This window comes from Chanodichthys erythropterus, chromosome 17 (genome assembly GCF_024489055.1).
Source record: "Chanodichthys erythropterus isolate Z2021 chromosome 17, ASM2448905v1, whole genome shotgun sequence".
Classification (NCBI taxonomy): Eukaryota; Metazoa; Chordata; class Actinopteri; order Cypriniformes; family Xenocyprididae; genus Chanodichthys; species Chanodichthys erythropterus.
Genome location: NC_090237.1, coordinates 3,134,367 through 3,161,833, shown reverse-complemented (window position 1 = coordinate 3,161,833; position 27,467 = coordinate 3,134,367). Strand labels below are relative to the sequence as shown.

The 27,467-nt window shown below is 37.2% G+C and overlaps 1 protein-coding gene across 4 annotated transcripts in view; it reads right to left on the bottom strand.

The window, feature by feature from the left end:
- The window catches only part of dync2h1 (dynein cytoplasmic 2 heavy chain 1), a 119,479-nt gene that overhangs the window by 64,807 nt on the left and 27,205 nt on the right, over nt 1–27,467 (bottom strand). For all 4 annotated transcript variants that reach the window (XM_067365099.1, XM_067365100.1, XM_067365101.1 and 1 more), the window contains exons 28-59: nt 27,306–27,438; nt 22,801–22,918; nt 22,609–22,721; nt 21,986–22,099; nt 21,757–21,901; nt 18,045–18,250; nt 17,671–17,853; nt 14,718–14,900; nt 14,396–14,619; nt 14,203–14,312; nt 13,909–14,108; nt 12,151–12,415; nt 11,749–11,956; nt 10,371–10,500; nt 10,132–10,287; nt 9,282–9,541; nt 8,947–9,193; nt 8,718–8,869; nt 7,943–8,087; nt 7,301–7,403; nt 6,783–6,944; nt 6,292–6,413; nt 5,890–6,138; nt 5,707–5,815; nt 5,493–5,606; nt 3,260–3,402; nt 3,090–3,168; nt 2,851–3,011; nt 2,629–2,766; nt 2,437–2,550; nt 546–706; nt 104–227 (exon numbers count right to left, since the gene is read on the bottom strand). In XM_067365099.1, coding sequence (XP_067221200.1) covers nt 104–227; nt 546–706; nt 2,437–2,550; nt 2,629–2,766; nt 2,851–3,011; nt 3,090–3,168; nt 3,260–3,402; nt 5,493–5,606; nt 5,707–5,815; nt 5,890–6,138; nt 6,292–6,413; nt 6,783–6,944; nt 7,301–7,403; nt 7,943–8,087; nt 8,718–8,869; nt 8,947–9,193; nt 9,282–9,541; nt 10,132–10,287; nt 10,371–10,500; nt 11,749–11,956; nt 12,151–12,415; nt 13,909–14,108; nt 14,203–14,312; nt 14,396–14,619; nt 14,718–14,900; nt 17,671–17,853; nt 18,045–18,250; nt 21,757–21,901; nt 21,986–22,099; nt 22,609–22,721; nt 22,801–22,918; nt 27,306–27,438 — 5,071 coding nt within the window. The remainder of the gene's footprint in view (nt 1–103; nt 228–545; nt 707–2,436; nt 2,551–2,628; nt 2,767–2,850; nt 3,012–3,089; nt 3,169–3,259; nt 3,403–5,492; nt 5,607–5,706; nt 5,816–5,889; nt 6,139–6,291; nt 6,414–6,782; nt 6,945–7,300; nt 7,404–7,942; nt 8,088–8,717; nt 8,870–8,946; nt 9,194–9,281; nt 9,542–10,131; nt 10,288–10,370; nt 10,501–11,748; nt 11,957–12,150; nt 12,416–13,908; nt 14,109–14,202; nt 14,313–14,395; nt 14,620–14,717; nt 14,901–17,670; nt 17,854–18,044; nt 18,251–21,756; nt 21,902–21,985; nt 22,100–22,608; nt 22,722–22,800; nt 22,919–27,305; nt 27,439–27,467) is intronic.

The following is a 27,467-nucleotide window of genomic DNA, read 5'->3' as shown; positions in this document are numbered from 1 at the left end:
TCAATTGCATTTGCATACAGTTAAATGTTTTTTTGGTAATATTTGTGGATTGTAAGAAGTGTCAGGTCAGTTCCCATGTACAATGTGAAACGGTGTCTCTGACCTTGGGGTCAAACGACGCCTTGTTTCTGTGCAGAAGCTCCTCGACGCTCTGTCGGATTTCATGAGTGATGTTGCGCGCGTCAAACGTGACGATGTCTTCCCTCACTCCTCGCTTGGCTAAGAAACTGCGTTCATAAACACTCTATTAGCTCTTCAATTATTCATCTAATTTAACATTTTAACCAAAAGCAAATGACCTAATGTCTCCACACGCCTATTTGCAATGAAAATGAACTAAATTAAAATCATTAATTAGTCTAGATTCATTTAGTCTGAAGAGTGTGAAGGTGTAATAAGCAATATGACAGTTTAATTTCCCGGGAAGTGATAAACACCATAAATAAAGGCAGAATTCATTCTGTTATGGCCGTTAAAGGGTAATAATATAAAACATGAATAATGACAGAGCGGCTCCCACTCACACCCCCATCTGTCTCTCTCACCTCTTCATGCTGACCCAGGACGTGTCAAATGTTCCCATGAGTCTCAGCACCCCCTCCAGGATGTCTCTGATGACGTCAGGCGGCATGCGCAGCGAGCGGATCTCAGAGAGGGACTCTGGTTTGATGTTCCCTACTGCCTGCTTTGCCTCCTCGACCAGGGGCTGAGCGCACACACACACACACACACACAATACAAGTTTATGGGAGTTTTTAGAGCATCTCCGTAACACTGGACATAAGATCATGACACGTTTATGAGACCAGGACTGTTATTATTATTAATGAAAACTAAATACAGTTGACAAACATAAGAAACATGTTTGATAACTGAAATAAAAATAAAGATTAACATAATCTGATCAACTAAAATACACTTTCATGACGCCAAGACTAAAACAAAAATGACCACAAATTAATTTTAGTTTAGATAAACAGTATATTAACTAAACTAAAACTAACCATCACAAAGCTAATGAAAACTACATTAAAAGGACAAATTGAAAATAAAATCTCAATTAAAAATTTATTACATACTAAAAATATCTGAAAAGGTTTAAAAAAATAGTATAATCTCCTTGTATCAGGGCAGATATATTCAGATGATCAGGATAATAAATAAAATGAAAAAGTTAGTTAACTGAATTAAAATTAAAATAATTACAACCTGCCTCAAATATCAATATGCCACAAGTGATAGCTAGCTCACCCTGATAAATTTATCATTGTTAAAGTTCGTTTAAATTATATAAGTTATAGATTGCATTAACTTTGACAGATCTAAAATACTAAAACTAAAATAAAAGCTAAATTTAATGAAAAACAATAAAAATAAAAGTGATATAGTCAACATTAATGAAAACTTATGGAAGAGGATTAGGGCCAAGCAATAATAAAAAAATAAAACCATCTTGAGATTAAAGTTGTTCAATTTCGAGAAAAAACTTATTAAATTTCGAGAAAAAAAAAATTGTTAAATTATGAGAACAAATTCGTAATTTAACAACTTTTTTCTCATAATTTAATGAGTTTATTCTCAACATTTTATCTCGACTTTTTTCTCGAAATTTAACGAGTTTTTTTTCGTAATTTAACAAGTTTATTCTCAACATTTTATCTTGACTTTTTTCTTTAAATTTAACGACATTTTTCTCATAATTTAACGAATTTGTTCTTGTAATTTAATGACTTTTTTCTCATAATTTAATGAGTTTATTCTCAACATTTTATCTCAACTTTTTTCTCGAAATTTAACGAGTTATTTCTTCAAATTTAACAATTTAATCTCGAGATGGTTTTATTTTGTTATTATTGCTTGGCCCTAATCCTCTTCCGTAAAAACTAAATTAAAAGCACAAATTGAAAATAAAATATAATATAAATATAAATTTAAAAATATTATTTAAAAAAATATTATTAAATATTATATAAAAAAATATTATTAAATATTATATTAAACATTAAAAATATATTATATAATATTATTAGAAATTTCAAAATTTAAAAAAACTATAATTAGCACAAATGTTTTTGTTAATATTATTAATTAAATTATACTTTTATGTTGTCTGTTTTCACTTTAATTTTAGTTAAAGTTTTTGTATTTTGTTTTGTATTTTTGTCATTTTCTTAAAAAAATATATATATAGTTTTATTTATAATTTTTATTTTATTTCCTTTTAATTATATTAGTACTTCATGTTAAACTAAACGAAAAACAGAAATGTCTCGATGGACTAGTTAAAATAAATTAAGTTTTTTTTTTTTTATATATATTTTATTTTTTTTCAGTTTCAATTAAAGAAAATGTTTCAAGCGTTGTTTAACAATAACCCAATAATAATACCCAATTAATAATAACCCAAGCTCAGGTCAAGCAAACAGGTGTGCTCACCTGAACCTCTCTGAGCTCCTCGTCTATCTTCTTCTTCCGCTCTTCGATCTTGGAGACTTCCTGTGCCATCCTCTCTTTGATCTTCTCCATCTCCGTCTTCTGGTCACTGGCGTTCTGAAGCGCACCACATGTTAATACCCTCGAACAGCTTCACACTACGTGTTTATACACACACGTGCCTCAAACACACACCTGCATTGACATAGTGATCTCCTGCAGAGCGGCATCCGCCTCGGCCTGTTTGGTCTTCAGTAAGCCGCTCTGCTCGGCCGCCCGCCTCTTCAACTCATCCACCAATGCCTTCGCTTCGTTCAGCTTGGCCACGCCTGCCTGCAGTCACATGGGAACCCCAAACATTAGCATGCAGGCGCATTATAAATTCGAGCTCCTGTCTCTATCACTGAAGCTGCTCACCTGTAGATGCTGTTGTTTGTGGGTCAGCTCCTTTCGTTTGGAGCTGTAGATGGACTGGTACACCTGCAGGAAGCTCAGGTATTGACTAGGCGTGGCTCCGAATTCCCGACACGACTCGTGGATCGTCAGGAAGGACCGATAGAGCTCTGAATGCACGGATGCTGAAAGACAACCAACCAGAGAGCAGTTTAACATCCACGTACAGCTATAAGTACACACGCTTTTCTTCAACTTCATACCAGATTTCTTCTTCTTCTTCTGTTTTTCTCCATTTTTCTCATCCTCTCCTTCCATCCTTGACAGCAGCATCTCTGGGATCTAAAAAAAAATGAGTCACATGACCAAAATGAATTAATACAAATACAGATGTGGCTCAAACGACACCCCCTAATACTGTTCCTCTGTTCACCTTCTTCATGCTGCTGTCGGACCAGCCCTCCATCCACTGCACGGAGCACTTCCTGTAGAGGGCGGGGTTACTCTCACAGTTAATGGTGAAGTGCTCATTAGTGCAGTCCATGATCAAAACCACATGGAGGTTCTGCTGAACGCCTGCGCAAACACACACAAACAAGTGTTATTCATATGTTAGGGGTGTAATGGTACATGTATTCGTCCTGTATGGTACAGTACGAATGAACACAGTTGCAGTTAGACGACGAATACAGTCAATCCACACTCCAGTCCAGAAGGGGGCGTGCGCGGTAATGCAACACTGTTTGCTAACCACCACAACAGGAAAAAGAACAGAAGAACAGCACATACACAAATGACTTGAGCACTTGAAAACAAAGTCCACTAGGTAGTGCGCACGCATGTTTATTTTGTACTTTCTTAACAAAAGAAGCTTTTCAGTTTTGTTACTGATTGTGACCAGACACCTTTTTGTTTTTTATCGTCCCTGCAAAGAGATATGACCTAAGAGTGCATTCTGTTTTGTTTAGTGCTTAAAGGGTTAGTTCACCCAAAAATGAAAGTTATTTCATTAATGTCATTATGTCATTTATTACTCACCCTCATGTCGTTCTACACCTGTAAGACCTTCGTTCATCTTCAGAACTCAAATTAAGATATTTTTGATGAAATCTGATGGCTCAGTGAGGCCTCTATTGACAGCAAGATAATTACACTTTCAGATGCCCAGAAAGCTACTAAAGATATATTTAAAACAGATCATGTGACTACAGTGGTTCAGCCTTGATGATATGAAGCGACGAGAATACTTTTTGTGCTCCAAAAAAAGCTAAATAACGTCTTTAATCAACAATATCTAGTTATGGGCGATTTCAAAACACTGCTTCATGAAGCTTTACGAATCTTTTGTTTCGAATCAGTGGTTTGGATCGCGTATCGAACTGCCAAAATCATGTGATTTCAGTAAACGAAGCTTCGTAATGTCAAGTGTATCGAAACGTTTCGAAATTTCACTGGTTCACGTGACTTTGGCAGTTTGATTCATGCTACAGTGAACCACTGATTCAAAACAAAAGATTGGTAAAGCTTCATGAAGCAGTGTTTTGAAATCTCCCATCACTAGATATTGTTGAATAAAGTCGCTATTTTGTTTTTTTGGTGCACAACAAGTATTCACGTCGCTTCATAACAATATGGTTGAACCACTGTAGTCACATGAACTGTTTTAAATATGTCTTTAGTAGCTGTCTGGATATCTGAAAGTGTTAATTATCTTGCTGCCAACAGAGGCCTCACTGAGCCATCGGATTTCATCAAAAATATCTTAATTTGTGTTCTGAAGATTAACTTACGGGTGTGGAAGGACATGAGGGTGAGTAATAAATTAATTTTAATTTTTGGGTGAACTAATCCTTTAATAGTTAGTTAATAGTGAGAATTGGACCCTAAACTAAAGTGTGACCATTTCTCCTATTGAATCTTACTGAACCGTGACCCCAAAACCGTATGTTTATTAATATTTTGAATTAGCTTTTCTTTCTGTATTTACTGGGTTTTTTAATATTTTTTATTTAGCTTTGAAATTTTAATTTATTTTAATTTCCACTTTAGTTTTAGTAATTTTAATCCTTCAATTTAAACTTATTTTAGTTATTTCAGCTAGTTGTGAAGGTTTTCACCTAATATTTATATTTTGTTTTACTTCAGCTTTATTTAAATTAACAAATCGATTATAACAACACTCACAAACACACACATATGATTAAGGAATTATGTTTTAGTGCTTGTTTTTAGTATTGTAGTGATCAGAAAGACCAAAACTTTTAGCAGATTTACGCATTTAAAATTGACTTTAGTCTCTTTCTCCTGAGAAAATTGATCAAAATACTTGACATCTTATCCAATAAAACAAAAAAAAAGGTCAAAATAAAAGGTCAAAATAAAATAATAAAACAAATTAAGTTGATATAATGTAAAAATAAAATAAAATAAAATAAAATCTTTAACAGAATTATAAAAGATTGAAGATATATATGAGTTATGAGTGAAAAATAATATATAGCTAATGTCCCCCATCTAGTTTGTATTTATCAAGATGCTTTTAGTGATTTATTTTGGGGAACAGAGATGTTGCAATGTGAAATGCATCAACACAGAAAAGCAAAATTTGCTTGTGAAGACATTTTATGGAAGTCAAAACAAGCAACACTGTGTGTGTGAGTCCTTACGTTGGGAGAAATAGTTGAGAACCGGACCGGTAAACCCGTCCTGCGACGCCTGATCTTTCAGAGATGACAGCAGAGGCTCCAACTCTTCAGTGGAGTACAAACCAGGAACTTCACCTGTTATGAACATCAAATATGATGCACTATTGATAGTGTTTCTGTTTGAAGCAAAGTATTTTGATATTGTTTGGCAATACACAGTGAGGTTTGAACTGACCTGACGACAACAGACTATTGACCATCTCCAGGAAGGCCGGATGAACAAACTGATGATCTTCTAACAACAAGACCACCTGCTGGCCGTCCACAGCGGCCGACTGCATGACCTACAGAGAGAGAGAGTCTGAATGAGCGTCTTGTGCTGTAAGCATGCAGAGAGTCAGCATGGACTGAGACTCACAGTTTTGAGGTCAGATTTGAAGTGTTTCAGCGAGTACGAGCGGGAGATTTTAGGAGTGAAGAGAGACGCCCTGTGCATGTGGCTGACCACGCATGTAGCCGTGCGCCGGCCGACACCACTACGTCCCGCTAGCAGCAACGACCCGCCCGGAGAGCTCAGGACACGGTCCACTCGAGACATGTAGTCCAGAACCTCCGGAAACAACAGGATGTCCAACTCACGGTTATCACGGCCGTACAGAACTATTCCCTGATGGGACACAAAATAAATTACATTCAAATTATATTTACATTTAGAGATTTACAAATGAGGAATTTACTTAATAATTAGATAATGCAGTTAAATCACAAAAATCTGGAGGGACTGACTATGAACATGTTATAATTTTATTTCTTTTCTTACCTTGTGTATAATCTCTCTGAGGTCACTGGCGTTGAGACGTCCGAGCGGTTTTCCGTGCGGTGGGAGGGGCTGACCAGGGGAACGACCCTCATGAGACGCGGCCCATGTTACAAAGTACGTATCTGTGGTAAATCACAACACAAATGAACAAAGGATCCAATCAAAGCTGCATTTATTTGATCAAAAATACGGTAATAATGTGAAATATTATTTCAATGTTTTCTATAATTGAAATATAATTATTTCATGTGATCAAAGCTAAATTTTCAGCATCATTACTCCAGTCTTCAGTGTCACATGATCCTTCAGAAATCATTCTAATATGATGATGATTATTATCAGTGTTGAAAACAGTTGTGCTGCTTCATATGTTTGTGTTTTCAGGATAAATAGAAAGCTTTGTTACATTATAAATGTCTTTACTGTCCCTTTTGATCAATTCAATGCATGCTTAATGAATGTGAACGGTAGTGTAAGTGTGAGTGTGTGACCTGTCATGTTGTCGAGTGCATCCGAGCCCCAGTCGCCCCTGATGACGGAGGACAGGATGTTATCAAACACATTCAGATCTTTAGAGGACACGATCCGGTCCCTGAACAGACGCCGGGCTTCATACGCCACCGCCTCGAGGACTGAATCTACGGCGGATTTACCTGTAAGCACAAACACACACAGAAAACATGTTTGGTGAGAACCTCACAGATGTCTATTGTTCATGAATTAAGCTAATGATAACCAGTACACCCAAATCCAAACACTTACAGACACCCTTTAGCAAGTCAACATTTGAAATAAAAGTCACTAAATAGGCTAATGTCTCCAAAACCTAGTCAGCTGCCTACCTAGACAAAATTTTAGGGCATCACATATGTATTTTTGATAGGACTGTTGCTGGCTTATAAGACACCTCATTTTGGCAACAATTTAAGGCAGCATAAATCAATCTCAGGTGTCAGTTTTGGGACATGTTAGTGAATTAGCGCTGGTTTAATGAATGCATTGAGTTCACCTGCGCTCAGGTCATATCGCAGCAGATTCAGGACCCACTGTGTGAGCAGACACGGGGTGAACAGGTAATGACTGTGATCATCTACGGAGAATTTAGCCTTCACCTGAAACACACATAACCAAACCAGTCAAAACTTACACTATCATACTGAAGGTTGGAGTCTCTTTTTGAAAGAAATTAATACTTTTATTCTTCAGGGATGCATTAAATTGATGAAAAGTGTCAGTAAAAGACATTTATATTGTTACAAAAGATTCTATTTAAAAAAAATGTTGTTCTTTTAGAACTTTATATTCATCAAAGAATCCTGAAAAATAAAATGTATCAAGGTTTCCACAAAAATTGGAAATATTTCTTGAGCATCAAATCATCATATTAGAATGAAGGGATCATGTGACACTAAAGACTGGAGTAATGATGCTGAAAATTCAGCTTTGATCACAGGAATAAATTACATTTTAATATATATTCACATAGAAAACAGATATTTTACATTGAGATAATATTTCACTGTTTTACTGTATTTTAATCATATAAATGCAGCCTTGGTGAGCAGAAGAGACTCTTTAGGAAAACAATAATGTACATCACATTCACAATGACATCAACACAGACACTTTTAAATGTCCAATCACATCTGACCTGCTCGTAGACCTGCACTAATGAGCTGGCGAGCTGGTGGATCTTCCCTGTAGAGCTCCAGGTCGGATCATTACCCAGAGTCCTCTGCAGCACGGGTTTCAGGTATGCGCTATAGATGGTCTGCAGCTGCTCTCTGTCTGGATAACTACAGGAGAGATGGATTAGTGTGTGTGTGTGTGTGTGTGTGTGCATGTGTGTACCTACTTAAACATATTTTGGGGATAAATTTGTACCCAAACATGTGATAAACCTGATAAAACCTCTCAAAAGTTCATTTTAAGGACGTCCTTATGAATACAGAGAGTTTTCTGTTGGGATTTTTAGTATTAATAACTAGCTTAGTATAAAAACAATGGAAGTCCTTGCAGTCCCCATTTTACGGAAGCTTATTTCTGCCATGGAATAAAAAAATAAAAAAGGTAATTGTGACTAAAAAAAGTGAGAATTGTGAGATATAACCTTGTTTCAATTCCCCAAAATTGAAACGAATACATAATAACTCACAATTGATTAATTAATTAATTCGCAATTCTGACTTTATATCTCTCAATTCTGACTTTATATCTTGCAATTCTGAGAAAAAAAGTCAGAATTATGAGATATAAATTCGCAATTGTGAGAAAAAATGTCAGAATTATGAAATATAAACTCGCAATTGTGAGACATGACCTTTAATTTAATCACCTTTTTTATTTTTTTATTCTGTGGTGGAAACAAGCTTTAATACCATTTAGACTTCATATCATTTAGATAGTCTGTGTGTATCAGTACTCACTCGATGGTGCAGATGCGTACGATCGAGGTGAAGCGTGACGTGAGAGGATGCCGCCCCACAGCGCCACCTGCTGACATCGAAGCCACGATCTGAATGTTCTCCAGCCCGACCCACTCCAGGTTCTCATCATAGAAGCCCTGATATGTCAAAACCTGTGGGGGAAAAAAGACTGTGAAAAACTAAATTAACTTGATTTGCACTAAAAAAAAAAAAAAGTGTAGCACATGACCTGCTGCAGAAAGGCAATGAGGTTGCTGGTGCCCCACTTGTCAGGTTTGGGCAAGTTGATGTCTTTGAGGTACAGCACCAGCCTCTCGCAGTCTTTGGGACGGTACACGCGTCCCGTGTTGGAGCTGATGACCAAACACGTGTGCGAGAGTTTCTGTAGGACGTGACGGGAGGACGTCTGAGCGCTGCAGTGCACCACGGCCACCTGCGTGGAGCGAAGCTGGGCGAAAGCGCAGCGCAGGAGCATCCTGACACACACAGAGAGCATCGTCATTTTGTGCATGTGTTTTTGCATAAGAAGCGCTCAACAAGCCCTGGTACGAATGTGTGTCATACCCTTTCCCGCATCCCTCCGGCCCCACCAGCAGGAACGGCTGCCTGTGATTGGACGAGAGCCACGGGGTGAAGAGGTCGAGTCCGCGCTGCATGTCAGTTGTGTGTATGACGGGGAGATTGTGTGGGTTACTGAGGTCTTCCTCACACACACCTTCCCCTCGCTGCAGCTCATACGCACACAGACGGCCAGATGCGGGGTCGTAGTACGTATCCAGAGGCTTACGAGGGTCAGGTGGGCTTTCTCTGGCCCAACTCAGAACCTAAACACACATTCAGAACATGAAAACACAACAGTGTTATTTCAGCATCACTGATATACCATTATAGTTTGTTAATAGTTTTAATTAGATGTTATTATTATATTTTCAGAGGAACAGTGACACTAATGTTCAGTAAACTGCTGAGCCACTTCAAGCTTTGCTAATGATACTTCCTATTCTTTTGTTTTCTGCCTGCAGTAACTATGAGTGAAGTCACTTCATCATTGTGTATCAGACATTGCCACCTTGTGGAATAAAGGTGAATTGCACTTATTCAGTCATCAAAGGGATAAAGGTACCGCCTGTTTATATCTACTGCTCAGAGAGAGGATGAAATGACCATGAAAACTAAATTATGACTCTTTATGGTGCAAGAAACCTTGACTGACATTAAGAGTGGACAACATAAAATGTAGATTGTGACCCCTGACTGAATCACATCAAAGTTTCACTGCTTCTTTAAAACTCAAGTTTTAAATTACGACTGGTCATAAGTGTTAATCTAAAGGAGTGGCTCCTGAATTTATTGACAGGCGGTAAGGCTGAGCAGGCATGAAATTACATTTCCCATAAATCAGGACGGCTCTGACCTCCTTGGCGAACTCCTGGTGGCATTTGAGTGTGAGGTTTCCTCCCAAACCACGGATGAGTCCAACGACAAACTGTCCTCTCTCTCTGACCCCTCTCAGATGGGACAAACCGTTCAGCACCGTCCCGACCAGACTGGTGTCCACCACAAAATCACTCTGCAGAAAGAGAGACGGAGATGTTTATGATGCAGTGAATGTGCTGGGTCAGAGTTAAAGCAATGTGTGTCACGGGACGGCACCTGTTTGAGAACCCAGTCCAGAGCTCTGTGGAAATAATCATTGAGCCAGTTCTCCAGATTCATTCTGTTGTCTTCATCCTCCCTCTTCAGCCACGACTTCACCAGAGCGCCGACGTCAGTGTCTTCATCACTGTAATGCACATACAAATACTGAAATAAATGCTAAAAATGTAATGAAAAAAAAAGAAAATTGTAAAAAGAAAAAAAGAAAAAACAAATGTTTATGTACTAAAAGAATTTAACTGAATTCAAATGCTACAAAAATAATAAAAATGTAAATGTAAAGTGTTCATTTATTTATCAAAATAATTTGAATGCTTTAAATAAAAATGTAAAAAAATGTAAATATAAAAACAAATGTTTATTTATTAAAGTAATTAAACTGATTTAAAATGCTAAGAAATGTAATGAAAAAATGTAAATGAAAAATGTAAAACAAATTTAAATGTAAAAACAAATGTTTATTTTTATTAAAAGAATTAAGCTGAATTAAAATGCGAAAAAATTAATGTAATAAAAAAATGAAAATGAAACGTAAAAAATAAATGTAAAAACAAATGTTTATTTATTTATTAAATTAAGCTGAATTAAAATGCTAAAAAAGATGAAAATTAAAAACGTAAATGTAAAAACAAATATTTATTTATTTATTTATTAAAAAAATTAAAATGAATTAAAATACTAAAAATCTAATGAAAAAATTTAAATTAAAAATGTAAAGTAAGAATTAAACTGAATTAAATGATAAAAATAAAAAAGTAAATAAAAAAAATGTAAAAACAAATGTTTATTCATTTATTAAAATAATTACACTGAATTAAAGGCTAAAAATAAAAAAGTAAATAAAAATGTAAAAAAGTAAATGTAAAAACAAATGTTTATTTATTTATTAAAATAATTAAGCTGAATTAAAATGCTAAAAAAAGATGAAAAGTAAACGTAAATGTAAAAACAAATGTTTATTTATTTATTTATTAAAATAATTAAACTGAATTAAAATGCTAAAAAACGTAATGGAAAAATGTAAATGAAAAATGTAAAACAAATTTAAATGTAAAAACAAATGTTTATTTATTTATTTATTAAAAGAATTAAACTGAATTAAAATACTAAAAATCTAATGAAAAAATGTAAATGAAAAATGTAAAGTAAATGTATTACAAATGTTTACTTATTAATTAAAATAATTAAACTGAATTAAATGCTAAAAATAAAAAAGTAAATTAAAAAATGTTTAAAACATGAAAAAAGGACATGCAAAAACAAATTGTTATTTATTTATTTAAATAATCTAAACAAATTAAAATATTAAAAACAAAAGAAGATTGTAAAAGAAAAATGTAAAATAAATGTACAAATTAATAAAATAATTAATTACCTGAGGAAGATCATGCCCATGCGAGAGATGGTGGCTGGTGAGGCGCAGCTCAGATCGTGGGTCTCAAACAGGAAGTTGACGTTGGGGCCGAACTGAATCCTCTCACCGCTGGGCATCGTGAGCAAGCGATTATCATCCAGCACAGAGTTTAATGACTCGATCCACTCTGGGTCAATGTCTCCATCACATACAATCCATGAGCTCACCTCTGAAAGAGAAAGAGAGGAGTGAAGAGCACAATCAGGCAAACTAAAATCTCAGTTAAACTCACTTTCAAGTTTACTGAGTGTGTTTGGTCTTTCATGCGTTATCATGTGTATTTAATGGGTTTTTGTGAGAGTAGGGTTAAAGTGTGTATTGAGTGTTCATGTATGTAGTGTGTGTGTGTGTGTTTGTCCTCACCCTGTGGCTCTCGCACCACCTGTCGAGCGGAGGACGTCAGCACCCCGTCGGACCACTCTCGCGTGTCCATGTCGATGTGCCCCAGGAGCTGCTGCCGTGGCATGGCTTTGGGGTTCATGGTGTACTGTTTGACCACACGGCCCATCCTGCCCAGAGCCGCCCGCAGCATCCTCCACAGAGTGGACTTCCCCGCCCCGCTGGGCCCGACCACCACCACACCCATCCGCTGCCGGAGCTGCTCGTACAGCTCCAGAGCCTTCTTTATCTACACACACATTTCAAAATGATGGATGAATGAATGAAAAGCAGCGCTGCACACTGAATCCAACTGTGATATGGACTAGTGTCTGTGAATACTGAAGCCTGCATGCTCTGCGTTTCTCAGTTTGGTCAATTCTGACTCTATTTCTTGTAATTTTGAGTTAATTCACAATTCTGACTTTATTTCTCAGAATTTTATAACTCGCAATTTTGAGTTTATTTTTCACAATTCTGAGGTTATAATTTGCAATTCTGTCTATTTCTCACAATTCTTACTTTATTTCTAGGAATTATGAGTTTATACATGCAATTCTGACATTATTTCTCACAATTTTGAGTTTTTAACTCACAATTCTGACTTAATTTCTCGCAATTTTTAGTTATTTGTTTGTTTTTAAATGTCACTGTTTGTAACAGTGTTATTTGTAACTCTATTATGTTTTTTATTGTATTGTACCCATTTATGCTGCCTCTTGGCCAGGTCGTCATTGTAAATGAGAACTGGTTCTCAATTGACTCATCTGGTTTAATAAAAAGGTTCATTTTGACTTTATAACTCACAATTCTGACTTTATTTATTTGAAATTTTGAGTTTATTTCTCGCAATTCTGAGTTAATAACTTGCATTTCTGACTATTTCTCGCAATTCTGACTTTATGTCGCAATTTTGAGTTTATAACTTGCAATTCTGACTTTATTTCTCCTAATACTGACTTTACTCCTCAGAATTTTGAGTTTTTAACTTGCAATTCTGACTATTTCTCGCAATTGCAAGTTTATACCACACTGAGAAAGAAGTAGCACTGAGAAAAGATAAAAAGTTGCAATAATATATTTTTTTATTCAGTGGTGGAAACAGGCTTCCATAAATATGTACTACAAAATATAGTAAATAATATTAATTCATTTTTTTAATGAATATCATAAAATTGCATTTTTGTTTGCCAAAAAAATAAAATGTTTAATGTTTTATGCCTTCATTTGATTTGAACCACCATTTTTTATAATACATTTGCATATAATAAATAATTAAATTGTTAAAGTTTTAGAAATTGAACTTTTTTTATTATTATTAAAATTTAATTAAACCATTAAAAAGGAATCCAGAAATATTAAGATGGAAAATATGGATTGGTGGAGAAAAATCTAATGGATTTCATAGGATTCTAAAAAAAATTATTTTTGTTAAACTTTTAATAAATTGCATACGTTTCATTATTTCAATTAATTAAACAGGGTTTTTGATAACTAATTTTTTCTTTTTTGCTTTTGAAAACAAATTGAAAACATTCCAAAAAGTCATCATGGGACAAAACATTCAAAAAGAAAATACAAATTCTTGATAACTAAAATTGAAATGAACCATTAAAATGGAAACTAGAAAAAAAAATTCAGAAAAATTTTAATGGAAAACAAAAATGGCACTTTTTCATAGAACAGATATCATAGAGCCCTAAGTAGGGTGTAGTGTAGTATGCAGGGTGCACAGGCAGGTACCTGACTGGGTATGATCTCCAGCCGTGCCTCTTCATACACAGACAGCAGGGCGGATTTGAGCGTCTCATATTCCACGTCCTTAAAGTCGACTCCAGGAAACACGTCTCTGACCAGGGCATCAAACCGAGAGCTATCGGCGAACGTCAACTTTGACATGGTGTTTAACCTCAGAGCCTGAACCACTAACCAGCTCTCTTTCACTGCGGACAGACACAGAGAACATGGACGTGAACTGATCCTGGACAGTTTACTGATGGAGTCATGTGATCATGGACTCAGGTGAGAGTCACTCACTGGGGTTGTTGTTCAGTCTCTGTAACTGCAGTAAACTCCCACAGCCTCTCAGAACCGTCTTCAGCGCACGTAAACCCCAGTCATAGTGCTGCTGGGGCGTCAACAGCTCCCTGCACACAAACACACACATATTCACATGTGAAGTCCTGCACAGACACACAGTGTTATATTGCATAAACATACAAGCTTCTACCTGGCCAAGTTGAATATAGCGACCAATTTTCGTCCAAGTGCCTTTCCTTCCTTAAACCCCTCTGAGTACAGGATGACCTCAGCAATGAGCTCGTTATCGGGACTCGTCATGGCAACCGGTCGGAAGAGCTGCTTCAGATTATCCGGCAACTTCTGCCGCCCTCCGTATCCTTTACCCGCCGGGTTCAGAGTAATAAAGACGCCCGAGTTAGGGTCCAACTCCACCTGAAAACACACACAGAGTGTCACACCGTCTCTTTTGTGTTGGTATGTGTTACATATTTTTATGATTAGCAGGAACTGAAGCATGTGTGTTAGGTCACCTCTTTATTGAGTAGCTGGCAGGTGGTGCGGTGGTTTTTCAGTGAGTTCTGGATGGCTTGTATCTGCATGGAGACGGCGGAGAGCACGGCCTCTTCCAGGCGATTGAACTCATCAAAACAGCCCCACGCTCCACACTTCACCAGGCCGACGAAGATCCGCCCCATGGACTTCACATCTATACCCTAATGCACAGAGATATGAGACGCCTTCACACATGAAACTGTTTAATGGCTGTAAAGATGCCTGATTGACTCTCCCAGCACTGGAATCACTTCTGTTATTCACAGTAACACGGAGCTTAATGAGAAATCTCTGCTAGCATCAATATAATACATGTGTGTGTGTGTGTGTGTCTGCGTGTGTGTTGTGTGTGTGTTGTATGCTGTGTGTGTGTGTATCTGTGTGTGTGTGTGTGTGTGTTATATGTTGTATGTTTTTTTGTGTCTGCATGTGTACTGTATGTTGTGTGTGTTATGTGTGTGTGTGTGTGTGTGTGTGTGTATAGGTGTGTTGTATTTTGTGTGTTTGTGTCTGTTTGTGTGTCTGCATGTGTGTTGGATGTTTTGTGTGTGTGTGTGTGAATGTGTGTTTGTTGTATGTTGTGTGTGTGTGTGTGTGTGTGTGTGTTATATGTTGTATGTTTTTGTGTGTCTGCATGTGTACTGTATGTTGTGTGTGTGTGTGTATAGGTGTGTTGTATTTTGTGTGTTTGTGTCTGTTTGTGTGTCTGCATGTGTGTTGGATGTTTTGTGTGTGTGTGTGTGTGTGTGTGTGTGTGTGTGTGTGTGTGTGTGTGTGAGCATGTGTGTTTGTTGTGTGTGTGTGTGTGTTGTATGCTGTGTGTTTTTGTCTGTTTTTGTGTGTCTGCATGTGTACTGTATGTTGTGTGTGTGTGTGTGTGTATAGGTGTGTTGTATTTTGTGTGTTTGTGTGTCTGCATGTGTGTTGTATGTTTTGTGTGTGTGTGTATGTGTGTTTGTTGTATGTTGTGTGTGTGTGTGTGTTGTATGTTGTGTTTTTGTCTGTTTTTGTGTGTCTGCATGTGTACTGTATGTTGTGTGTGTGTGTGTGTGTTGTGTGTGTTGTGTGTGTATCTGTGGGTGTGTGAGTTGTATGTTGTGTGAGTTGTGTGTGTGTGTGTGTGTGTTATGTTGTGTGTTGTGTATGTGTTTATGTTGTGTATGTGTGTTATGTTCTCTGTGTTGTGTGTGTGTGTGTGTGTGTGTTATGTTGTGTGTTGTGTATGTGTTTATGTTGTGTATGTGTGTTATGTTCTCTGTGTTGTGTGTGTGTGTGTGTGTGTGTGTGTGTTATGTTGTGTGTTTGTGTGTTGTGTATGTGTTTATGTTGTGTATGTGTGTTATGTTCTCTGTGTTGTGTGTGTGTGTGTTATGTTGTGTGTTTGTGTGTGTGTGTGTTTGTGTGTGTGTGTGTGTATGTGTGTGTGTGTGTGTGTGTTATGTTGTGTGTTTGTGTGTTGTGTATGTGTTTATGTTGTGTATGTGTGTTATGTTCTCTGTGTTGTGTGTGTGTGTGTTATGTTGTGTGTTTGTGTGTGTGTGTGTGTGTGTGTTTGTGTGTGTGTGTGTGTGTGTATGTGTGTGTGTGTGTGTTATGTTGTGTGTTTGTGTGTTGTGTATGTGTTTATGTTGTGTATGTGTGTTATGTTCTCTGTGTTGTGTGTGTGTGTTATGTTGTGTGTTTGTGTGTGTGTGTGTGTGTGTTATGTTCTCTGTGTTGTGTGTGCTTTTGTTTATATTACATTGTGGGGACCAAATGTCCCCATGATGTAATATAAACCTGAGTTCACCTACATTGTGGGGACCAGCCAGCGGTCCCCACAATGTAAATGGGTTTATAAATCATATAGAATGAGTTTTTGTGAAAAAGTAAAAGTTTGCACAGTTTCCTGTGAGGGTTAGGTTTAGGGGTAGGGGCAGGGTAGGGGGATAGAATGTACAGTTTGTTCAGTGTAAAATGCATTGAAGTCTATGGAAAGTCCCCACAATTCACAAAAACAAACATGTGTGTGTGTGTGTGTGTGTGTGTGTGTGTGTGTGTTATGTTCTCTGTGTTGTGTGTGTGTGTGTGTGTGTTATGTTCTCTGTGTTGTGTATGTGTTTATGTTGTGTATGTGTGTTATGTTCTCTGTGTTGTGTGTGTGTGTGTGTGTGTGTGTTATGTTCTCTGTGTTGTGTATGTGTTTATGTTGTGTATGTGTGTTATGTTCTCTGTGTTGTGTGTGTGTGTGTGTGTGTTATGTTGTGTGTTGTGTATGTGTTTATGTTGTGTATGTGTGTTATGTTCTCTGTGTTGTGTGTGTGTGTGTTATGTTGTGTGTTTGTGTGTTGTGTATGTGTTTATGTTGTGTATGTGTGTTATGTTCTCTGTGTTGTGTGTGTGTGTGTGTTATGTTGTGTGTTTGTGTGTTGTGTGTGTGTGTGTGTGTGTGTGTGTGTGTGTGTTATGTTCTCTGTGTTGTGTGTGTGTGTGTGTGTGTGTGTGTGTTATGTTCTCTGTGTTGTGTGTGTGTGTGTGTGTGTGTGTTATGTTCTCTGTGTTGTGTGTGTGTGTGTGTGTGTGTGTGTTATGTTCTCTGTGTTGTGTGTGTGTGTGTGTGTGTGTGTTATGTTCTCTGTGTTGTGTGTGTGTGTGTGTGTGTGTGTGTTTTGTTTTGTGTGTTGTGTGTGTGTGTGTGTGTGTGTGTTATGTTCTCTGTGTTGTGTGTGTGTGTGTGTGTGTGTGTGTTATGTTCTCTGTGTTGTGTGTGTGTGTGTGTGTGTGTGTTATGTTCTCTGTGTTGTGTGTGTGTGTGTGTGTGTGTGTTATGTTCTCTGTGTTGTGTGTGTGTGTGTGTGTGTGTGTTATGTTCTCTGTGTTGTGTGTGTGTGTGTGTGTGTGTTATGTTCTCTGTGTGTGTGTGTGTGTGTGTGTGTGTGTGTGTGTGTGTACCTCATCACAGTTGAAGACCAGCACTTGTCTTCCAAACAATCCTCCCAGGGCTTTGACGGACTCAGTCTTGCCGGTTCCCGCAGGGCCGTACGGGTTCCCGCCCAAACCCATCTCCATGGCCTGTGTCAGTGTCAGATAGCACTTGTCCGTGAGAGGCGTGTGCACCAGTTTAGGAGCGTTTCCCTGAAAGAGAGAGAGAGTGAAGCAGCGTGAGGATCTGACTCCAGCATCTCTTGTGTTACGAGTGTCACTAATGATCTTGACCCAATAACAAAACCTTGACTGATGTTACTTCATCACTTTCCACCATGTGTCATTCTGTTCATTTGGGCTGCTGTCTGACTGTCTTTCTGAGCCGATCACCTGACCCTCACCTGATACTCATAGGTGTAGCTGAACTCTGCGTCCACCATCTGTATGGAGCAGCGCTGCTCTGCGTTCAGGTAGAACCGCAGCTGTTTCTTCCAGAACCAGTCGTCAGTGGTGTGAATCTGAGCTTCTCTCAGACTCTGAACAACTGAGATGTTGTGGATCACGTCCAGAATCAGAGCCCTCAGCTTCAGCTGCAGAACTCTGGACTCTACAACACAAAACCATCCGAAAGTGAGTCTTTCCTGGTTAAATAAAGGGTGAAATCAACAGCTAATGACTGTTTGATTGGGTGCAGAGGTGGAGAGTGTTTTTATCAAACAGGCGTCTGAAGAACAGGCTAGAAGTGTTTGTGATTAGATCATTGAGGCCCTGCAGCAGCAGCGGTTTTTCCTGAGTGACTTATAATCAGAATTACCCATAATCACTGTTAACAGTGTGGCTCATCAGAAGCTCCATTTACTTGAATTTATAGTGAGTCTCACTGAAGCTTCAGTGAATAAACTCCTGAGCTCATAAATGGACTAAAGAGCTTTATGGATGTTCACATCGCTTTATTTGTTAGATTAATCTGACAATTAGCGAACGGTGTGAATATGCAGCCAGAGAATTAGAGGCTTTATTCAGAATCACCTGCAGTGTGAAAAAAAAAGATTAAAAGAAATTAAACAGAGCGGTGTCATTGACACAAACACACACACACACTTACTAAAATCAAAGAAATGCCTATTTATTTTATATAAGGCCAATTATTATGATTATTATTTAGAGATTAATTTTTAATCTAATCAATTACGTGATGTGGCAATTAATTAATCAAATTAATTAACATCAAATGTGAGAGAAAAGATCATTTAAAGTCATTATTGTGTAAAGCATCATGAAAAGCAGCTTCAGAAATAAATATTTTATTTGATTCAACATACAATTTATTACACAAACTTTTGGACCATGAGGGTGAGTAAATGATGACTGGATTTATAGCTTTAGCTTTTAATGTTCTCTTAATGTTTTTTTTTAATATATGTAAATAATAAATTATTTATTACATGCTTATTACTCTAAATAAGAATCTAAAACTGCCAGTAGGTGGCAGTAAATGTCTAAATGAGTAAGTCATTCATTCGATTCGTTCGAACAGCTGATTCATTCAGGAATTAAGTAAATGGCTCTCTTTATGAATGAGTCATTGAATCATTGATTCATCCGATTCATTCAAAACACGGATTCAGAAATGAAACACCGATGTGTTTTGCTCGGAGACGAACAGTTCAGGAACAAGTCAACTGACCAACATTTTTCTATGTTTAATTTGAAGAGTTCATTTGCAAAAACATTTAACTCCATTTTTATTCATTCTCACAAATCATGTTTTTTTATTGTGCATTCCAAGTAATATCAGTAACTGCAGTTGGGTTGTTTTGATTAAGTAATAAAAACTCTAAAAAATACAGATAAATTAAAAAATTAAAGTTCATTAAAAGTATGTTTTTTATATATATTAATCAGGGCTCGACAATAAGGACTGCCCGATGGCCCGGGGCCCGTGTGAACGACGCTCAGGACAGTAGACAGAACGGTCATTTGCGCGATCGGGCCAGTGCTGTCGGGTGTGCGTTATATACCGTCAATGATATCGTAACTGTTGATTTAACGATCTGAAATTATCGAGTATGTCCCTCACTTTACAAAAACAAACAAAAACACACCCATTGAGTGCACGCGTACACTAAGTGACGTGGTCTAGTAGGTTAGACTAGTGTGCATGCATATTTAGTGTACGCATTTACTGCGTGATTTAATCTATTAAAATACATTTAGAATGACCCAGAATTCAAGATAACTGGCAAAATGCCCCTGTATATATTTCATATTTATATAATTTAATATAGTTAACCAATATTACACAAATATTAGCATGATTACAAATGTGATATTGATTTTATTCAGCGTACAGTTTAATGAACAAGAACTTAATATCAAGTGAATTACATTTAAGACACCAAATCGCCTGTTTCGCTCTATTTCGCCAATGAAAATAGTTTCAAAGTCCACAGAATTGTTATGTGTCTCTGAGAAACACTTCCTGAATGAATCAGCCGTTGTAATGAATCAGTTTAATCTCAATGATTCGCTCATTAACAGTGATTCGCTGCCACCTACTGGCAGGTTTAATTTCACATTTAAAGTGTCTTAATTTTTTTTAATTAAAAACATTTTATGCATCTGTAACTGCTCTTGACTGATTAACTTTTAATAAAGTTTAATCTATTCTATAGTTATACATTAGATTACAATTTCTGTACCTGAAAATCTCCTTTAAAACTACATGAAAAACTTGAAAAGCCCCATTTATTTCATTTATATAAATATGTTTGTTCAGTTGTATTTATTTGTGCTATTACTTGTAATTTGATTATTTGTTTCTATTTTATTACCTACTGTTTATCTGTAACAATATTTAAAATATTTAAGAAGTTAATCTAGTAGCTTTTGGTGTCATAACCCTATTTATTGAGGTTAAATGTAACAAAGACAACAAAAACAATAACTATGCTTATTTTATAGGCCTGTTTTCTTGTCTTTTACTTTTATTCATTTTTTGTTTTGGGGCTAGTGAAAATTTTGGTGGGGAAAGTAAAAATTTGAACCACTGTCCCAACCAGGCCAGTAGAAAAAATCCTTAACGTTGAGCCCTGTTAAAAGTTAGTTTTTTATTAAAAGCAGATAACTCCACATTTCATGTTTCAGAGTTAAACAAAACCCAAGTAATTTAAAACATGCTCAAACACACGTGTGCACACAAACGCGCACACACACGCAAAAGAACCACCAAGGTTTCAGCATGTAAGTCGTGTATGGTGTTCAAGGACTTACAGGAGTTGAAATTATAAATCCTCGATCACTTTTAGTCAGCTTTGACAAAAATTCCATCAGCTAGCGCATCTTTTTGAAGTGACTAGAAGCCTTGTCACCTGACCTGAATACTGTGTGCAGATTCGCTAAAACGGACTTACTGGTTTCTGTACACAAACAACATGGGCGCTTGTCATCTTCTGCTGTAAAACGTGAACTTGCGATGGCTGACAGTGGAAAAAAACGGCTTTTCTGATAAAAAGGATTTAGGGTACAGAACGTGCTATATGTGGAGAATTATCAGTTTTTGCAAATGAACTCTTCATTTTCACACTGAACATGGGCTTAATTTTGAACTCTCAAAGTGCACCAGACTGATGAATTTATTTTTAAAATGTACAAAATTTGCAAAATGTACAAAACACAGACGAGATGATTTTTATATTTGAATATAAATCCTGTCTGCAAAGAATGATTTTTAAATAAATAAATCACTATAAATTAAAGCCATTACAAATACTATCACAATGTATAATGTAGAATTTTTTCCATTATCATATTATGAGAGATTTGAGATTTGTTCGTTTTATTAGGCTATGACAAGAACCATTGTGCTTAAATGTCATGTAAAATAATGTCACAGTGCAAAAAAAAGGCTTCTTTTCCTTAATGCAAAATTTAATTTCTTTTCTTCTTTCATTTAATTTTGAATGTCTATTACTGGTTCAACTACTACTGTAACCTGAATTTCTATGGCATTGTTAGAAGTGAAAAAGATTGTGTTTATTAATCTCTTCTGAGAACACTTTCCAGCAGATTTGAGTAGCATGAGGTTTAAGCATGTAGGCAGGTGTTCAGTACCTGCAGTGTCGTCCGTGTTGGTGTCTACACTGGTGTAGTTCTCCAGTTTGGCGGTGAGCTCCTGCTCCAGCTGATGGAGGCTCTGCTGGCGTATGGCGTTCTCCACATCCGCTGTGAACTGGATCTGCTCTGCCAGGCACAGAATCTGGAAACAGAGTCACTCCACAGTCACTGCAGCTGAACCACAGGAACTCATGGGTGTTTCTGAAGAAGTGTGTGTGTGTGTTACCTGAGAAGGGTAGCGTGTGGGGTCCAAGTTTCCTTTCTTCCCAGCATTCACACATTCACACAGAAGATGTTTCAGGGTGTTTTTCATCTCTGTGGAGAGAGCGCTCAGCCAAACCTGACATCAACCCACAAAGGAATATCAAATATAAAAGAATCAAATGCATATATATATATATATATATATATATATATATATATATATATATATATATATATATATATATATTATATTATATTATATATATATATATATATATATATATATATATATTATATTATATTATATATATATATATATATATATATATATATATATATATATATATACAGCTATGGAAAAAATTAAGAGACCACTCCAAGTTCAGAAATCAATGTTAAGTGGTCTCTTAATTTTTTCCATAGCTGTATATAAAATCACACACACACACAGTAGTGGCCAAAAGTGATGTCTGGAGGGGATATTTGTTTTTAATGACCCTACAAATTTGAATAAAACTTCAAAATATGAGGAAAATTTTTAATATATTTCTAAATATTTTAAATATGAGGGAAGAACTAAACACTAAACTTGGTTAATGTGTTTATCTGACAAAATTATCTGGCAAAAAAAGACAGAGATCTGACCTCCACGTCGTTGGAGATGCTGATGGTGTTCTGGAGCGGCACCATCTCTCCCTCCAGTGATTTCATGGCTGTGATGCTCTGAAAACTCTGATCAAACTCCACACTGCTGATGCCTTCAACACACAATCATCCATGTCTCTATACGCAGCTGTTTGTGTGATAACTGTGAACAGGTGTGTGTGTGTGTGTTACCTGCGAAGAGTTTCTTCAGGTGTGTGTGTATCACAGTAGGGTTTGTGGCCTGTCCGAGAATCTCCAGCAGATCGTCGTCTCCAATGAAGTAAAACCGAGGAAATGCAGAACGCTTCTCCTGCATGGGTCAAATGTAATTAAAATATTCATGAAAACCTAATATTTAAACGTTTATATTCATATTTAAATATTTACATATTAATATAAAAATGATATAAAATAAATAACATATATATATAAATATATATATTAGGGGTGAAACAGTTCTCTGTAAAAAATCGAACCATACCGTTCTGCACACTCAGTTCGACACACACTTGCACCGCGGTTCATCTCATATCTGACGACGCATATGCATCTATAATATGGTTTGTAGAAAATAAATAAAATAGACAGACAGAGTTAGGCTAATGTATGTTTCTGTCGATGGATACGCATTCAGGCTTCCCCTAAACTTTGTACAGTGCGAGTGTCGTATGCTCTATATGACCAGACATAACGCCGTCATCACCCGGGTGTTGATAGCACGCGGGCGCGGGTGAGACCTGAACAACACACGTTGATATCTGCATTTAAACTAAACTCATTTAAGCCTTGCTAATTTAAACATTCAAGTGCAAGCTGCGAAAGAGAACTCGCGCGCGCTGTGAGAAGAACTGTGCACTCATCCGAAGCGCGCAAATATTGAGGTCTCCTTCAAGTCTTGCGTGTGAACGCACAAATTCACACAGAATTATGTCAGCATTCCCATCTTAACAAGTATCCTAGCTAGGGCTGGGTATCGTTCAAAAATTTTCGATACCGAGACGATACCGATAGCTTGATTTCGATACCGATACCTAAATGATACCTTTTTCGGTACCAGTTTTATAAAATCTGTTTAAACAGGATTACATAACCTCAAAAAAATCTTTGGTTTTATATTTTAACTTTGTTGACTTTTTATCAGACTCAAAGACTAATCTCCAGAGCCACTGCGGGGAATAAAAAAAGCACAAATTAACAAAATTTACCCAACACAATAAATCAGTGCAAATAGTTTTAATAAAGTTTAGTTGTCAATGCAAAAAATTAAGTATGTGAGGCTCTTTTTAAATCACTTATTGTTCTTCAAAAAAATTATTATTATTAACAAGATCAAAGCGGAAGTAAGAGTGACGCAAGTTCGTTGCGTCTTACATTGAAATAAGAGTTCTGTGTCTTCATTAAAATCAACACATTAATGATTCATCTCTCATCCACTCGCAATTAATTTGAATGTTATTTTTTTATTACTTGGCCCGACCCGCAAATTATCCGCAGTATCAGGAGGACGCTGATACCTCTTTTTCAGCAGAATTGTTCGCGTTCTGGAGCCAGAGGCAGAGCCTGTGCTCGTGCAGGCGAACTAGAGGCCGTCACGAACCGGTCGCGTGTTTCCATAGACTTGAGGGACGAACACTGATGTAAAGCTGCTGTGTGTTGTACCTGTCCATAACTAGTCTAAAAAACATTGCGCGTCCCACTGTTTCTGCAGGCAGTGCTACACTTTTGTTTTCTGTTAACAGTATCTGTAGTGAACCGGCTGCTCACATAAACAGCCGTTTCTCACCCGTCCATTCGGAGATAAACTGAAAACGAAACCGTTGATTCAATCGCCCTCTCGCACATAGGGTCTCTCTCGCGCGTATAGTTTTATATATTTAGATATAAATAACAATGTAGCGCAACGTTACTTGCTCCTCAACGAGACAGCGAAAGCATTTCTCCGCCCCTCTCCTCGATCGGCTCCATTCTGAGGTACCGAAATTTGGTACCGAATGACAAGACTTTTTTCGATACTCAGTAGTATCGAGGCAGTTCGATCGGTACCTAAAAAGTATCGAGTTCGGTACCCAGCCCTAATCCTAGCAAGCATAGTCGGTTATGTCTTAAGTGAACTTATACACTCGAGAAAGAACGCATGTGTTCAGTATCAGTGTATTAGAGACAGCAGCCCTTCAATTCCTGCTGTCTGAATGTGTTTTTAATGTTAATCAAACAACAAAAGACAAGGAAATCACTCATTGCTCATAACTGAATAGTAACTTAATAATTAATAATGATTGATCTTTATTAAAGTGAAGATTGCATGTAATGTAGTTTTACATTTTATTAGCTACTTTGAAAATTGTACATGAAAAACCTGAAAAGCTGCCGTTTGATTATTTGTTCATATTTTGTTTTATTTTTATTTGATAATAGTTGTTTTTTTTTACCTAAACATAGCATATACCGAACCGTACCGAAACCATGAGCCTAAAACCGTGATACAAACTAAACCGTGAGTAATCTGAACCCTTGCACCCCTAATAAATATATGAATATGAAAAGGACCTATTAATTGCTTTGAAATGATATGTATCATGAAAAGCGCTATACAAATAAATGTGAATTGAATTGAATTAATTGCCATTAAAGTAAAATTACTGAACCTAAACATATGAGCTTGATAAAAATGCTCATTTTAGAAGAAAATTTCAGAACTCAGCACTCATCTGAAGTCTTCATATATATATGTATATACAGTGGGTACAGAAAGTATTCAGTCCCCCTTAAATTTTTCACTCTTTGTTATATTGCAGCCATTTGCTAAAATCATTTAAGTTCTTTTTTTCCCTCATTAATGTACACACAGCACCCCATATTGACAGAAAAACACAGAATTGTAGACATTTTTGCAGATTTATTAAAAAAGAAAAACTGAAATATCACATGGTATCAGTATTCAGACCCTTTGCTGTGACACTCATATATTTAACTCAGGTGCTGTCCATTTCTTCTGATCATCCTTGAGATGGTTCTACACCTTCATTTGAGTCCAGCTGTGTTTGATTATACTGATTGGACTTGATTAGGAAAGCCACACACCTGTTTATATAAGACCTTACAGCTCACAGTGCATGTCAGAGCAAATGAGAATCATGAGGTCAAAGGAACTGCCTGAAGACCTCAGAGACAGAATTGTGGCAAGGCACAGATCTGGACAAGGTTACAAAAACATTTCTGCAGCACTTAAGGTTCCTAAGAGCACAGTGGCCTCCATAATCCTTAAATGGAAGACGTTTGGGACGACCAGAACCCTTCCTAGAGCTGGCCGTCCGGCCAAACTGAGCTATCGGGGGAGAAGAGTCTTGGTGAGAGAGGTAAAGAAGAACCCAAAGATCACTGTGGCTGAGCTCCAGAGATGCAGTCGGGAGATGGGAGAAAGTTGTAGAAAGTCAAGCATCACTGCAGCCCTCCACCAGTCGGGGCTTTATGGCAGAGTGGCCCGACGGAAGCCTCTCCTCAGTGCAAGACACATGAAATCCTGCATGGAGTTTGCCAAGATGGTGAGAAATAAGATTCTCTGGTCTGATGAGACCAAAATAGAACTTTTTGGCTTTAATTCTAAGTGGTATGTGTGGAGAAAAGCAGGCACTGCTCATCACCTGTCCAATACAGTCCCAACAGTGAAGCATGGTGGTGGCAGCATCATGCTGTGGGGGTGTTTTTCAGCTGCAGGGACAGGACGACTGGTTGCAATCGAGGGAAAGATGAGTGCGGCCAAGTACAGTGATATCCTGGACGAAAACCATCTCCAGAGTGCTCAGGGCCGAAGGTTTACCTTCCAACAAGACAATGACCCTAAGCACACAGCTGAAATAAGGAAGGAGTGGCTTCACAACAACTCTGTGACTGTTCTTGAATGGCCCAGCCAGAGCCCTGACTTAAACCCAATTGAGCATCTCTGGAGAGACCTAAAAATGGCTGTCCACCAACGTTTACCATCCAACCTGACAGAACTGGAGAGGATCTGCAAGGAGGAATGGCAGAGGATCCCCAAATCCAGGTGTGAAAAACTTGTTGCATCTTTCCCAAAAAGACTCATGGCTGTATTAGATCAAAAGGGTGCTTCTACTAAATACTGAGCAAAGGGTCTGAAGATATTTCAGTTTTTCTTTTTTAATAAATCTGCAAAAATGTCAACAATTCTGTGTTTTTCTGTCAATATGGGGTGCTGTGTGTACATTAATGAGGGGGGAAAAAATGAACTTAAATGATATGATAGCAAATGGCTGCAATATAACAAAGAGTGAAAAATTTAAGGGGGTCTGAATACTTTCCGTACCCACTGTATATATATATTAGGGCTGGGCGATGTATCGAATGCTTTTGTCACGCGCATTTCTTCAGTAAAGCCGGTTCCCTGATTGCCGCTAAATCGCTAAAGCAGGTGATGGCGATTTAGCGGTAATCAGGGAACCGGCTTTACTGAAGAAATGCGCGTGACAAAAGCATTCGATACATCGGCCAGCCCTAATATATATTATATATATATATATATCCACACACACACATATTTAAATATAGCAAATATAGTGTCTTATTTTTGTTTCTGTTATTTCGATGGTTTATTTTACATGCATTCATGTTTTTGCTATGACTCTACAAATATGTCAGCAGGTAAAAATTACAATTATATATTATTTGAATTTAGGCTTTACCTCCAGGAATTCATTGAGGGATTTCTGGCAGCGCTGTAACTGGTCCAAGATGGTGACGAGAGAGTTTCTGATTCCAGCTCGAGTCGTGAGAGACGTGACCCTGCTGTCCCTCTGAACGTCTGACATGATCGCCCTACACACAGACACAGGTGAGTGAATCCA